This window comes from Natator depressus, chromosome 2 (assembly GCF_965152275.1).
Source record: "Natator depressus isolate rNatDep1 chromosome 2, rNatDep2.hap1, whole genome shotgun sequence".
NCBI lineage: Eukaryota > Metazoa > Chordata > Testudines > Cheloniidae > Natator > Natator depressus.
In genome coordinates, this window is record NC_134235.1 from 184,369,303 (window position 1) to 184,385,505 (window position 16,203).

The 16,203-nt window shown below is 45.3% G+C and overlaps 1 protein-coding gene across 1 annotated transcript in view; it reads right to left on the bottom strand.

Annotated features, from left to right (window-relative positions):
- CDCP1 (CUB domain containing protein 1) overlaps positions 1-16,203 on the bottom strand; it is a 54,558-nt gene that overhangs the window by 19,202 nt on the left and 19,153 nt on the right. Inside the window, exons 2-4 of the mRNA XM_074945519.1 lie at positions 14,852-15,061; positions 5,331-5,687; positions 3,415-3,783 (exon numbers count right to left, since the gene is read on the bottom strand). Coding sequence (XP_074801620.1) covers positions 3,415-3,783; positions 5,331-5,687; positions 14,852-15,061 — 936 coding nt within the window. The remainder of the gene's footprint in view (positions 1-3,414; positions 3,784-5,330; positions 5,688-14,851; positions 15,062-16,203) is intronic.

The following is a 16,203-nucleotide window of genomic DNA, read 5'->3' on the forward strand; positions in this document are numbered from 1 at the left end:
ACTTGCTTGCTACTGGTAACAGTTCCACTGATCTGCTGCTCAGAGCAGGGATTTTATCTTATTGTATGAGCTACATTCTGTACATCACCAAGCACATGTGTTGAATGAGGACAATCACCACAACCTCATGGATGGTGGAGAACATGAAAGTTTTCTAAGCCTTCTCTATTGCATGGCTCTTCCAGAAATTCTCTATTATAATCAGTTAGATTCCAAATGCAGTTTCCCCACCATTGGTGCGGTAACTGTTTCCCCACATGCTTTGAAAGACATACATCATACCAAAATGTCCCATGAGGATGTCATAAAGGGAGAGAAAATTTAGAAGACCTATTGATAGTCAAGTATAAAAGATAGTTATGATGTCCTACAAGGCCTGACAGAATGGCCCACTGTCTGTGTTCTACCCCACAGAATTCTGAAATTAAATAGGCCAATGCAGTAGGTACACCACCATGATGTACCTGGCCTCTGTCTGAAGTAGGCAATAATGCCATGACAACAGTTCCCTCCAATTTGCCTTTGAGTTAGGACTTGGAGAACCAGAATTTGCCCACCTCTGTATATTGAGACACAAACCAACAGATCAGTACTATTCTTATCATGGAAACCATGAGATCCTAAACTAATCCAACAGCCATCTACATAAGTACATAAGAACAGCCATACTGGGTCAGATCAAAGGTCCATCTAGCCCAGTATCCTGTCTTCTGACAGCGGCCAATGCCAGGTGCCCCAGAGGGAATGAACAGAACTGTAATCATCAACGTTGACATCAGCAAAGACAAGGTGTGCTGACTCTAACACTAACATGATAGACAAGAAGTTCATCTATACTGAGAGGTAGAACGGGGCACCCCATATCCCCATCACGTTTTCTGTGATAGCCCTAATTTGGGATTCACAATAGGGCACACTCCACACTTGTATCCAAGGAAAAGGAAAAGGTCCTTTGTATAAAGTCAGATGATAACAGAATGGTTATACCATCTCTCAAACTCTTCCTTGCCTAATATTGAGCCACCAACCATCTAGGCCAGTGGTACCCAAACTTGTTCCGCCGCTTGTGCAGGGAAAGCCCCTGATGGGCCGGGCCGGTTTGTTTACCTGCCGCGTCCACAGGTTTGGCCGATCGCGGCTCCCAGTGGCCGCGGTTCGCTGCTCCAGGCCAATGGGAGCTGCTGGAAACGGCGGGACGCAGCAGGTAAACAAACCGGCCCGGCCCGCCAGGGGCTTTCCCTGCACAAGCGGTGGAACAAGTTTGGGAACCACTAATCTAGAGACAAATAGAATAAAACAAATCCAAACACATACACCCGTCCCCACCCATCATGATCCAGTCAGGGCACCTCCTCTGTTCTGAAATCATGCATGTTGATAAGCCTTGTTAGCTACAGATCTTGCATTCACTTGTTCATTCATAAATAGATAGACCCACAGAATCCCTGTCAATGTACTCTAGAAAACAGTCAAGACACCTAATCCAAGAGTCTCTGACCTTTAATGTCTCTGGTACTTTCAGAAACAAGTATAGTCACAATAAAACAAGAAAAGAAAATTTAAATTCCATTCAAAGAATACTAAGCATCAGGCAAATTAAAAAAAAACAAAAACCAGGAATTGTCTTTAACACAGTTCATTATATTGTCTGAATATCATAGTAGTCTCCAAGATGTTGGATGTTCATCCTATAGGTTGTATGGACTGCACATCTTACTGTTTGTTTTTTTTTAAACTTACACCTTTAATGTTATCTGAACATATTCTCTGTAACTAAGTGGACTTTTTTTCTAGTGAGGTTAGTTTAGATTAGTAGGCATACAGTGCAATAAAAACAGGATTTGGGATTTTTAAAAGCACTTCATATTGGCCTAACAATGCTTCCACTGAATTCAAGGACTCCAGTGAAAGCAGAATTAAGCCAACATAGAATACTTTTGAAAATCACAGTGGAACTCTTCAAGTGTTTGAGTTTCAGAAACTGATTGCACTTCTTCCCAAAATGAGCAAAGATTTCTGCAAAGATGTTAAAGTCTCTTGCTGACAAGGACAGGTTTCCCTCTAAAATCATTCACTGTGAAAAAGGCCATGTGCTCCTCTGTGATAAGAAATTTCTATCAGTGTTTTAAATGGAGTTCTTTATATTGACTTTAAAGTGACCACTAAAACAATTAAAAATAGTCTGTTTAATATCCAGAAGTATGGCCCACAACCCCATAGATTTTAGCAACAGTTGGTCAAACAACTTATTCTGTTTTAGATGTGTTATTCCAATCACAGTTGGAGAGTAGAAGATACAAAATGACCTGGCTAACCTAGTCTGAGTGACAAATGGCATGATATAGGAGAATGCCCTCCACATTCAAATACTCCTACTAGTAGAGGGACAATATCCAGATAAAAGTCATCTTGCTTATTACCCTACTGAGTAATTATCATGATAATGGGCACAGTACAAGAACTTGCACAGAATAGTAAAAAAGTCCTTATTTATATTACTAATACCACATCTAGGATTAAAAGTGAAATAATTTTATATCCAATTTACTTTTCAACGGTCTTGCCATTGGTTTTCATTTTATTGAGCTTGATCAGTTACACTGGTCGGTTTGTTTATGCTGTAGTGAGTTCCAGTCTCCAGCTCTCATGTACTAGCACAGCGCTGCTGTGTTTGGCTTTCCAACCCTGCAGCAAGTTATGAAAGTGTTTGATTCAAATAAGGGAAAATAAAATTGCACGACAATGTCTAAATAAGACCTTGATTTCTGTACTGAAACACATTGCAGGACTAACCAGTTCAGTTAAGCAAATGGGAGTCTTTCCACTGACTTCAGTGAGAACTGAATCAGGTCCCAGGAGAGGGGATGTACTGACTACTGACAAGCTACCTCCTGCATAGTTACTGTGTACAGAATGCAAGATATGACATTACAGACAATTTAAAAGAAAGATTTCAGTTACTCAATGTACCTGTAACACAGAACATGTGTTGAAGCAGAAGGGGGGTGGTGTCTTAATTTGCTTTTGTTTTAAAAAATGCAGTGTAAATTTGTAGTACCTTTTACCCCTCCTAGCAGATTAGGGAATATTGTTCACCTTGCTGTAATGAAACCCCCCTGACATCCAACACAGTACCACAGATCTCTCAATGTTGCTTAGCAACTTACTTGCTTAAAAACTCATGTTGCGTCCAAACTTCAAAGATTCCAACAGCAGCCAGTCAGAAATAGTATTCTCTACCAAAATCAGTGTGTGTGTGTGTGTGTGTGTGTGTGTAGCTCAACCCCAATGTTTATAAACAAAAGCAGGAAGCCTACTTTCATGTGATCTTTTTGCCCAGTTTACATTGACAGTATTTCATTGACATGAAATAATCAGCATAAAAAGGGAAATAATGGACAAGTGGCTACTTACTCTCTTCATTTTGAGGATGTTGAACTACAATCTGAAAAAGCAGACGGAGGATCCCGGGGTTCTGATCATCATAGTCGCAGCCCTGCAGGGACAAGTTGAAATTGCCAGCAATATTGGCAGGTTGCTTGTCACTCAGTTTAAACACCTCAGGGCTACTGAATAATCCAGGTAAGTAATATTCCACCCTTTCCTCTTTCCTTTCACAGTTGGAAAGGCTATAGTTGCGGAAGATGACACTGGCTCTAAGGTCAGAAGGAACAACAAACTGCCATGTCATGAGCTCATCTTCTGGGAATCCCAGTGGGTAGTTGGCAGACATTAGCGTTGCTGACGTCTCTCCTTTAAAAGTAGATTCAATAACACACAACCCTATTACAGGAAAAAATAGGCTGCTATTAAAGAAGATACATATTCACATTTACAGTACAGTACAATAGCAATGGACAAACCGTACCTTCAAATAAAAAAACCTTTAATATATATCTCAGCAATAGGCTAAATTATAGAAGAAAACAGAGTGCATATATTTGAGGTGGTGATGTCGTCCTCTAATGGTTGATCCACAGAGAAGGTAAAGAATCTGCTCTTGTTGTTGGCTTAGAGTTCAGCTCCAAAAACACAGGCCCGTCTACCACATGAGCGAAGGATCCAACTTTCAGTCTTGGCTCCACATGAGAAAGTGTGAGACTTGTATAATTGTGTTTTCTTACACTGCCTCTCCGAATTTCATGTACAATATCACAAGTGAGAGGACATTCAAATCACTGGAGAACTTAAGTGTAGTGGTTTGAGTCCAAGGATTTAAAGAGCTCTAGAAAGAGCAGACAAGACAAAAGTCTCAAATATGTAAGGCAGTAGCTAAATCTCAACCATAGACGGCCTTGTAACATGCCTGACATGTGAATTAAAAACTAACTCCCTGACTAACCAGGCATCAGTGCAGAAAGCAAAATGCAGGAGAACTACTAATATATTCAGGACTCATTGCTGACCAGCAGCAGCAAGGAGGACAACACCCTGTCTACTCAACAGCTAAAACTAGTGGTACAGGACAGGTGATGAATTACATATCTGATTTTTGCCTGTGTAGATGCACCTATGTTGTGGGTCTGAAGCAGTTTCCACCCACAACTAATGCTGACTAAGGCATTCAGGTAAAAGGTGGGGACTTCTCACATCCAAAAAGTATTTGTTTGCGTGATTCACAGAGGGCTCCATCCTTTGCCATGGCTCCTACAGATGAAAAATACAACCGTACAAGTTTCACATTATGGAATGGGCTGAAACAGACTATTATACATATGCAAACATGAGCAGGCAGGCTGATGTGCCTTCCAAGCATCCTTCTTCCAGTTTCTTTAAACTGCAATGTAAGCCTGAAGAGTTCAGCAAGTTATGAAGAAAGAAGCGGTTAAAATAGACTCAATAGCAGTCTTCATCCATTCTCATCACTTTGTTGTTATTATGTTTTTACTTTTTTGCAAATACTTTTGGTTAGTTTTTAAAATCCTATAACGTCTCAATTTAAGAAGAGTTTGGATAGTACGGTTTGATTCACAAATAGAAACATGTCACTTTTCATAATTGGGTGAACAGATCGAACTAAAAATCATGAAAGTAAGAGGACAATCTAAAAACCTTTTTAAAAAATAGGATAACTACAAGAAGGGAGAGGGAAGTAAGCAGAATAATTACAAAACTAAAAGTTGATAGCAAGGATCACTGAAGCAAGGAACATGACTGTGTACTGGAAATATTTCAGTGTATTTTAATAAGATGGGACTAAGGTGTGAGGATGTAGAGAAAATAGGAAAGCACTAATGATTAGACCTATACAAAGATTAAAAAACCCTTTTGCAAGCTACAGGAGCTAATTATAACTGCAAATAAATAAGTAAATAGTATACTGTACCTACTTTTTATGGAAGATCTGTTTGCTATGTTAAAGCCAGAGGTGGTGAGATCTGAATTCCATGGGAGCTTTAAAGCCATGACAACTCCCCCCTGCACCTTGACCCGAGACACTGAGCCATTTCTGCAGAAGGTTCCAATGCTGACTGTGGTAGTGTCAATACAGCTGCTGATACTGTATGTGATTAAATCTGGACAAGTGTCTGTGGGCCCAATCTGCCTTAACCATGGTGTAGAGAATTTCAGTTCAAGTCCAACCTTCTTATTGGCTTTCACATCCCAGAAGAAGGTCCTGTTAAGGCGAGGCAGTCCTGATGGCTGAAGATGAACATCTCCAAAGGGGCACGGGCCTGATGTACAATCTAAAACAGACACACACAAAGCAGGTGCACAAACCATGAATAGTTGAGGAACTTGCTATTTTCCCCCCCCACACACACTGTGTTCATGTTTTTCTATTAAATTATACCTAAATCCACACCACCACTTAAATTACAGTGTGCAACATTCCTTCACTGTTTTAACAGCTAGCAAATCAAAGCAGATAGTTTTAAGACAAGAAATTACATGCACTGTACACTTCCCTGCATCCCTCTTGAGAAAGCTAGAACAGTACTGACAACCTTGGGTGTTCAAAAACCATAAGTCAGGCCCCCAAAAGATAATGAATCTCATTATTATGAAGACAGATTTTGAAAAACAAATACATTTTGGGTTCTTTTGATTTGCCTTTTGACCCTTTATAGTTCATGTTTTCAATCTTTCTTCCACATCCATGAGGGCAAAAAATAATTTTTTTAAATGAAAGCTGAGATTTGTGACTCCAGGAACTGGGGCGTTTAAGAAAAAAATTAAATATAGCAAGACTCTTGACACAATCATAGGAGTTGGCAACACTGCTTGAAGTGTTTGAAGCACCTACAAGACTTGCCTCTGAAACCGTGCCGCACAGAGTGCGCTACCAGGCATCCGGAAGGGACTGGTGTACGAGAGCACTCAGGGACATCCTGCAGTGGTTGGTTACAATATTTCAGCTGCATGGTAGTCAGGAAATGCCAACTTACAGCTTCCACATCAATCCTGCCCCTCGTTTATTTGGTCATTAACTGGATAATTATAAGTAAGGCTAGTAACATCATTATTATATAAGACAACCTTAAACTAATACCCTATTTTCAGCCGTTTACAAAACTTTACCAATCTTTAACCATATAGGCTGAAATTTTCCATGCCAGATGTCTGTCTCGGGCTGAATTTTTCTGGAAAATTTCAGCCAAAATGGTTCAGCCGTTTCTAAGACCAAAGGGCAAAGTATGCTGTTTTTCCCCCATGTTAAAAAATCTGGCAAACTTTTTTTGAAATGTCCATGCTTTAGACCAGCAACTTGAAGTTTGGCAAGAGGGTGGCCTTTGTGTCAGAGATGTGCCTTCTGCTCTCCCTTGAAAATCTACCCAAATTTGACCAAATTATAAGGCTTTGAATAACTGCAGTTTGGGCATGCTCAATAAAGACTTGCTAGATCTTAAAAGCTAGGGTCGCCAAAGATTCTGTCCTCCATGAGCATGCTCCAACCCATCACAACTCCTAGTGCTGGCGGACTGTGCACACACCCTCCTTACAGAACAAATGAGCTTGTGCCAGCCCAGGACCACCAGGCCACAGAAGGACTTTCTCTGAAGTAAATCCTTAGATATTTTTAAGGTCAGGCTTGACAAAGCCCTGGCTGGGATGATTTAGTTGGGGATTGGTCCTGCTTTGAGCAGGGGGTTGGACTAGCTGACCTCCTGAGGTCCCTTCCAACGCTGATATTCTATGATTCTATTCTATGATTCTAAATGCTCCAGACCAGGGTGGGGCTGGGCATTGTGCTCTCAATGACCCGTTGGCTGGAAACATTCACTGTCTCTCATTTGAATGCAGAGGGGAGTGAAAGGAGTATATTGGGAAAAGGAGTGTGGTGAGATTCGGACTGGAGGGAGTGGGGGAGAAGAGAAAAGGTGATTGGGGTTTGACTGGCTGGGCAAAGAGACTGAGCTGGTGCAGGAGGGCAGGCCGGGACTGGGAGCTAGTGAGAGAAAAGTGGGGAGAACAATGAAGCCAGGCAAAGCGCTGGGGAGACTGGGACTAGGAACTGGGAGAAAGACAGATCTGACAAGAATGCGGAGTGCGCGGGGCAGGGGGGAAGTGGGGGAGGACTGGACGGGCAGAGTTGCCCGTAGGAACCTTACCTCATTTGCTGAAGCAGTTGGCAGTAAGTGAGGCAGGAGATTACAGGAAGGCGGGAGGGGTGCAGTGGTTAAGACAGTTGAATGATGCCCTGCAGAACTGGATTCTTTCCCTGACTCTCCCACAGAGTTCCTATATGATGCTAAGCAAGCCACTTAAATTTAATTTTTCAAACTTATGAATCACTAATTGTGTGTTGCTCATGTTCTGGATGCCCAACTTGAGATGGTGGGGTCTGATTTGTACAAGTGCTAAACATTCAAAACTTCAACTGTAAATCAGTGGGAGCTATAAAGTGCTATATAGTGCTAGGTACTCTCAAAAATCAGGTCCTTGGAGTCTCAAATTGGGCACCCAAAATTAGAGAATACCTTTTACCTTATCTGCTGTGCCTCAGCTACCCACCTGTAAAATGGGGATAATATCGCACCCTCACCTCACAGGGGTATTGTGACGCGATACATTCATTAATGTACGTAAAGCTCTCAGATATGATAGTGGTGAGTACCATAGAAAAGCCCAGGAGGAAATGAATAATTCTGTCCTCAGAGTTAGGTTTAATAGTGTGCAGTAAATAAGGTCGAGGACCACACATTGCACAGTGAGCATAAAACAAAGTATTGAATAGCTGCTCATTAAGTGCGCACCATCCATTCTGTGCACTGAATGAGGCAGGAGTCCTGTAGAAAAAAAAGAGTACGATTCTCTAATAAAAGATTGTATCACAATGCACATTCACAATGGGGACAAATTAAAGTTAATGGGCAACCTTCATTCTGCCATTTCCTAGCTTTTGAGTGCTTTGACTTTGTCATTTGTGTGTGTGTGTGTGTGTATGTATGTATATTGCCCTCTGTTGAGCTGAATCAAACTTGTTTAAATGTGCATCAGAGGTCCTATACTGCTAACAGCGAAGGATTAGTTATGATTTCCCAATGGTGGATAGGGGCCTGTATTTTGGAGTATGAGGATGAGTATCTCCACTGTCAGATCATCACAGTGAGAGGCTCAGATGTGCAGCGTGGCGATAACCTTTCAGTCCTAGGTAGCTATCAATTTGTTATTTTATGCAGTAGTACTATTGTACATGTTGTTAACTTTAATGACCATATGTAAACTGTGTATGCGCAATGTGGAAACGATATATAATCACGGTATTATGAGCCAACATGCATGGATGAATGTTTATTCATTACAATCAACACAGGATGATTCATCCCAGTAACTCAGCCCTGGTCTACAGTAGGACTTTAGGTCGAATTTAGCAGCGTTAAATCGATGTAAACCTGCACCCGTCCACACGATGAAGCCCTTTATTTCGACTTAAAGGGCTCTTAAAATCGATTTCCTTACTCCACCCCTGACAAGTGGATTAGCGCTTAAATCGGCCTTGCCGGGTCGAATTTGAGGTACTGTGGACACAATTCGACGGTATTGGCCTCCGGGAGCTATCCCAGAGTGCTCCATTGGGACCGCTCTGGACAGCACTCTCAACTCAGATGCACTGGCCAGGTAGACAGGAAAAGAACCGCGAACTTTTGAATCTCATTTCCTGTTTGGCCAGCGTGGCAAGCTGCAGGTGACCATGCAGAGCTCATCAGCAGAGGTGACCATGCTGGAGTCCCAGAATCGCAAAAGAGCTCCAGCATGGACCGAACGGGAGGTACGGGATCTGATCGCTGTACGGGGAGAGGAATCCGTGCTATCAGAACTCCGTTCCAGTTTTCGAAATGCCAAAACCTTTGTCAAAATCTCCCAGGGCACGAAGGACAGAGGCCATAACAGGGACCTGAAGCAGTGCCGCGTGAAACTTAAGGAGCTGAGGCAAGCCTACCAGAAAACCAGAGAGGCGAACGGCCGCTCCGGGTCAGAGCCCCAAACATGCCGCTTCTATGATGAGCTGCATGCCATTTTAGGGGGTTCAGCCACCACTACCCCAGCCGTGTTGTTTGACTCCTTCAATGGAGATGGAGGCAACACGGAAGCAGGTTTTGGGGATGAAGAAGATGATGAGGTTGTAGAAGCTCACAGCAAGCAAGCGGAGAAACCGGTTTTCCCGACAGCCAGGAACTGTTTCTCACCCTGGACCTGGAGCCAGTACCCCCCGAACCCACCCAAGGCTGCTTCCTGGACCCGGCAGGCGGAGAAGGGACCTCCGGTGAGTGTACCTTTTAAAATACTATACATGGTTTAAAAGCAAGCATGTGAAAGGATTACTTTGCCCTGGCATTCGCGGCTCTCCTGGATGTACTCCCAAAGCCTTTGCAAAAGGTTTCTGGGGAGGGCAGCCTTATTGCGTCCTCCATGGTAGGACACTTTACCACTCCAGGCCAGTAACACGTACTCGGGAATCATTGTACAACAAAGCATTGCAGTGTATGTTTGCTGGCGTTCAAACAACATCCGTTCTTTATCTCTCTGTGTTATCCTCAGGAGAGTGAGATATAATCCATGGTCACCTGGTTGAAATAGGGTACTTTTCTTCAGGGGACACTCAGAGGAGCCCATTCCTGCTGGGCTGTTTGCCTGCGGCTGAACAGAAATGTTCCCCGCTGTTAGCCACAGGGAGGGGGGAGGGGAGAGGGGGTAGCCACGCGGTAGGGGGAGGCAAAATGCGACCTTGTAACGAAAGCACATGTGCTATGTATGTAATGTTAACAGCAAGGTTTACCCTGAAAGAGTGTAGCCACTGTTTTATAAAATGTGTCTTTTTAAATACCGCTGTCCCTTTTTTTTTCTCCACCAGCTGCATGTGTTTCAATGATCACAGGATCTTCTCCTTCCCAGAGGCTAGTGAAGATTAGAAAGAAAAAAAAAAAAAAACGCACTCGTAATGAAATGTTCTCTGAGCTCATGCTGTCCTCCCACACTGACAGAGCACAGACGAATGCGTGGAGGCAAATAATGTCAGAGTGCAGGAAAGCACAAAATGACCGGGAGGAGAGGTGGCGGGCTGAAGAGAGTAAGTGGTGGGCTGAAGAGAGGGCTGAAGCTCGAATGTGGCGGCAGCGTGATGAGAGGAGGCAGGATTCAATGCTGAGGCTGCTGGAGGACCAAACCAGTATGCTCCAGTGTATGGCTGAGCTGCAGCAAAGGCAGCTGGAGCACAGACCGCCACTACAGCCCCTGTGTAACCAACCGCCCTCCTCCCCAAGTTCCATAGCCTCCACACCCAGACGCCCAAGAATGCGATGGGGGGGCCACCGGCCAACCAGCCACTCCGCCACAGAGGATTGCCCAAAAAAAAAGAAGGCTAGCATTCAATAAATTTTAAAGTTGTAAACTTTTAAAGTGCTGTGTGGCATTTTCCTTCCCTCCTCCACTACCCCTCCTGGGCTACCTTGGTAGTCATCCCCCTATTTGTGTGATGAATGAATAAAGAATGCATGAATGTGAAGCAACAATGACTTTATTGCCTCTGCAAGCAATGATTAAAGGGAGGAGGGGAGGGTGGTTAGCTTGCAGGGAAGTAGAGTGAACCAAGGGGCGGGGGGTTTCATCAAGGAGAAACAAAGAACTTTCACACCATAGCCTGGCCAGTCATGAAACTGGTTTTCAAAGCTTCTCTGATGCGTACCGCGCCCTCCTGTGCTCTTCTAACCGCCCTGGTGTCTGGCTGCGCGTAACCAGCAGCCAGGCGATTTGCCTCAACCTCCCACCCTGCCATAAACGTCTCCCCCTTACTCTCACAGATATTGTGGAGCACACAACAAGCAGTAATAACAGTGGGAATATTGGTTTCGCTGAGGTCTAAGCGAGTCAGTAAACTGCGCCAGCGCGCCTTTAAACGTCCAAATGCACATTCTACCACCATTCTGCACTTGCTCAGCCTGTAGTTGAACAGCTTCTGACTACTGTCCAGGCTGCCTGTGTACGGCTTCATGAGCCATGGCATTAAGGGGTAGGCTGGGTCCCCAAGGATACATATAGGCATTTCAACGTCCCCAACAGTTATTTTCTGGTCTGGGAATAAAGTCCCTTCCTGCAGCTTTTGAAACAGACCAGAGTTCCTGAAGATGCAAGCGTCATGTACCTTTCCCGGCCATCCCACGTTGATGTTGGTGAAACGTCCCTTGTGATCCACCAGAGCTTGTAGCACTATTGAAAAGTACCCCTTGCGGTTTATGTACTCGCCAGCTTGGTGCTCCGGTGCCAAGATAGGGATATGGGTTCCGTCTATGGCCCCACCACAGTTAGGGAATCCCATTGCAGCAAAGCCATCCACTATGACCTGCACATATCCCAGGGTCACTACCCTTGATATCAGCAGATCTTTGATTGCGTGGGCTACTTGCATCACGGCAGCTCCAACAGTAGATTTGCGCACTCCAAATTGATTCCCAACTGACCGGTAGCTGTCTGGCATTGCAAGCTTCCACAGGTCTATCGCCACTCGCTTCTCAACTGTGAGGGCTGCTCTCATCTTGGTATTCATGCGCTTCAGGGCAGGGGAAAGCAAGTCACAAAGTTCCATGAAAGTGCCCCTACGCATGCGAAAGTTTCGCAGCCACTGGGAATCGTCCCAGACCTGCAACACGATGCGGTCCCACCAGTCTGTGCTTGTTTCCCGAGCCCAGAATCGGCGTTCCACAGCATGAACCTGCCCCATTAGCACCATGATGCATGCATTGGCAGGGCCCATGCTGTCAGAGAAATCTGTGTCCATGTCCTGATCACTCACGTGACCGCGCTGACGTCGCCTCCTCACCTGGTGCTGCATATACTGCTGGATAATGCGTGTGGTGTTTAATGTGCTCCTAATTGCCAAAGTGAGCTGAGCGGCCTCCATGCTTGCCTTGGTATGGCGTCCGCACAGAAGAAAGGCGCAGAACAACTGTCTGCCGTTGCTCTGACGGAGGGAGGGGCGACTGACGACATAGCTTACAGGGTTGGCTTCAGGGAGCTAAAATCAACAAAGGGGGTGGCTTTACATCAAGGAGTATTTCAGGCAGGACTTCATGGAGGGTTCCAATAAGAAATGGTGCACCTAAGTAATTGTTCTTATTGGAACAATGAGGTTAGTCTGGCCTCTGATTGATACATGGCTAGATTTACCTTGCTGCACCTTCTCTGTGAGTGACTGCAGTATGACCTAGAGGAATGAGTCCCCTAGACAGGGGAGGGGGGGAAGCAAATGAGTACAAAACAAATCTGGTCTATTTCTTGTTTTGATCCACTCCATCTATCTTTTACATCTTTGGCTGGCAGCAGACGGTGCAGAAGGACTGCAAGCCATCCACATCTCATGGCTGCTCGGCAGAAGACGGTGCAATACGACTGCTAGCCATCCTCATCTCTTGCCTGCCCAGCAGAAGATGGTACAGTACGACTGCTAGCAATCCGTATTGCCTGCCTGCTCACCACAAGACGGTTCAATAGGACTGACTGCAGGACTAAAGAGAATGACCTGGTCAAGTCACTCCAAACTTAGTCCCTGCGCCCATATCTGTCCAGGCGCTCCCAGCCGACACGGCCAGGAGCACCTCGGACATGACGATGACTACCAGTCATATTGCACCGTCTGCTGCCATAAGGCAATGGGTTGCTGCTACTGTGTAGCAATGCAGTACCGCGTCTGCCAGCACCCAGGAGACATACTGTGACGGTTACCTGAGCGGGCTCCATGCTTGCCGTGGTATGGCGTCTGCACAGGTCACTCAGGAAAAAAGGCGCGAAACGATTGTCTGCCCTTGCTTTCAAGGAGGGAGGGAGGGAACGGGGGCCTGACGATATGTACCCAGAACAACCTGTGACAATGTTTTAGCCCCATCAGGCATTGGGATCTCAACCCAGAATTCCAATGGGCAGCGGAGACTGCGGGAACTGTGGGATAGCTACCCACAGTGCAACGCTCCGGAAGTCGACTCTAGCCTCGGTACTGTGGAAGCACTCCGCCGAGTTAATGCACTTAATGCACTTAGAGCATTTTCTGTGGGGACACACACACTCGAATATATAAAACAGATTTCTAAAAAACCGACTTCTATAAATTCGACCTGATTTCGTAGTGTAGACATACCCTCAGTCTACACCAGGGGTGGGCAAACTTTCTGGCCTGAGGGCCACATCAGGGTGCAAAACTATATGGAGGGCCAGATAGGGAAGGCTGTGCCCCCCAAACAGCTTGGCCTCTGCCCCCTATCCGCCCCCACCCACTTCCCGCCCCCTGACTGCCCCCCCTCAGAACCCCCAACCCATCTAACCCCCCCCCACTCCTTGTCCCCTGACCGCCCCCTCCCAGCACCCCCTGCCCCTAACCGCCTCCCCAGTACCCCACCCCCATCCAATCCCCTCGTCCTGCTCCCTGTCCCCCGACCCCTATCCATACCCTCGCCCCCGACAGGCAACCCGGGTCTCCCACACCTATCCAACTCCCCCTGCTCCCTGTCCCCCTGACCCTTAACCACACCGCCACCCCCTGACAGGCCCCCCGGGACCCCACCCCCTATCCAACCCCCCCTGCTCCCTGTCCCCGGACTGCCCCCCTACCCCCTATCCACACCCCCACCCCTGACAGGCCCCCTAGGACTCCCACGCCCTACCCAACCTCCACCTGTTCCCCGACCCCTGACCACCCCGCCCCATCCAACCCCCTGTCCCCTGATTGCTCCCTGGGACCCCCTACCCAACCCCCCGCCCCCACCGCCCTCTTACTATGCCGCTCAGAGCGACAGGAGTTCGGAGCCCCGCTGCCCAGACGGAGCCAGCCGCACTGCAGTGTGACTGCTGGGGAGGGAGGACAGCAGGGGTGGGGCTGGGGGCTAACCTCCCCGGCCAGGAGCTCAAGGGCCGGGCAGGAGAGTCTCGCAGGCCACATAGTTTGCTCACCTCTGGTCTACACCATACTTACAAAGGCCACCCCTACAGCAACCAGATCTGCTAGCACAAGCCCCTGCTCTCATGCAGAAGCCTGTTAAAGTCAAAGGAGATGTTCTGAGGTCTGTGCTAGGAGATTCAGTTGCAGTGGGCCTATAAATTAATAAGAACAATAAGGAATTGTATATAATATTTTCATTTATTCAGAACGATTTCTGCAACAACTTGGTTTCAAAGCTGGCAAGTCCATATTTCACATCGTGAGCTACAAACATGCAAAGTTCAGTGAACAGCTTCTGCAGTTCCCACACATAAGTAGCTATATATCAACTTTCCACCCTGAATGATTTCTCCCTAGCTCAGCCTGCAGTAGGTGGCATAATGAATAAGACATTCCTATGTATTATTATGAACGAGACACTAAATGAGAATGTCAGGGAGATTCAGAAATTCTAAAAGGAGAAATTTTAAATACACATCTTACCAATGTTCTTCTGGATTTCCACGACTAAATATTTCTCTGGTGTCTCACACAGGAAAGCAAAATTTTCTTTTACCCCAGCAGTTATCCTGAGTTCATATGTGCACGTTTGACTGGTACAGATTTTACAGTAATTTATTGGTGGAACAGAAGACCCTTGTTTAATCGTCACAGTGATGTTGTCCACAGCATGAAGAGATATTGCAAAAGAACCTGAAAAGAAAAAATAAATATGATTTAAAGTAATCAGTAATCAGATAATTTCCCCACACAGCTAAGGATGCTACATTTTTAAAGAGTAACGTTTTCATCGTATTCTTAAAATTTGAAATTTTGAGCCTACAAAACACTCTTTATACCTAGTTGAAACAGCTGCAAAAAATCTGCCTGTTGCATCTGCCAAAATTTTTGGTTTTGCTAAATGAGAAAAGAGAGATGTTGAATGTCACATAAGAACAGTCATAGTGGGTCAGACCAATGGTCCACCTAGCCCAGTATCCAGTCTTCTGCATTGGCCAACGCCAGGGAATGGAGGGAAACCTTCCCATTCCAGTAGCTCTGCATCCAGATTTCATCAATATCAGTGCAACATGTTTGATGGGAAGTTTTAGAGGGAGCAAATTTGCACGCTCCAGGAGCAACAGAAGGCTGACTTAATGCAGTGTTATCACTGCCATCGCTTCAATTCATCCTGGTAGTGACATCCTAATTCATCCATTTATTCCTCTTCATTTCTAAAACTGCTGAAGAATCAGTATTATAAATGGCTACTGACAAAAAATCCTGCACTGTTCTTCCCTTGTAACAATGCAATTAAAATATTCTTACTCAGTTTAGCAAAGAAGTGAAGACTAACATCGTAATTCCTCGCTTAGGTCCAATCCTAGTCTCACTGAAGTCAATGGGAACTGCTCATGCCTGCTAACTTCTCTTTAGGACACTGGTTCTATAAACACACTGAGACCACCACATGAGAAGTCAAGGGAGTGCAGTGGTGAGCCACAAGAGAGTTTCTCTTCTCCGCTTCCTATTCTCCCACACAAAGCAGTTCTCATAGTGGAAATTTGATAAACTATTCTTAGTAAAATAGAGATTAACCTTTTTCATCTGGCTTTGTGCTATTCCATATACTTGATGCACAAAAGAATATACTTTCACCATGACAGTTCTTAATTTCTCTGATATTTATTAGTATGGTAGCTGGAAACAGAGGGAGTTAACGGGGCTTGATTGTTGGTGTGTATCTAAAGACTTCTTCCTTGCTTAATGTAATTTTCATGATCAACGCTTGTTTAGAAATAAAAAAAAGCCTATTCTCCCAGGACAATTGTCCTAGCTTTCACTTTTCCCTTTAT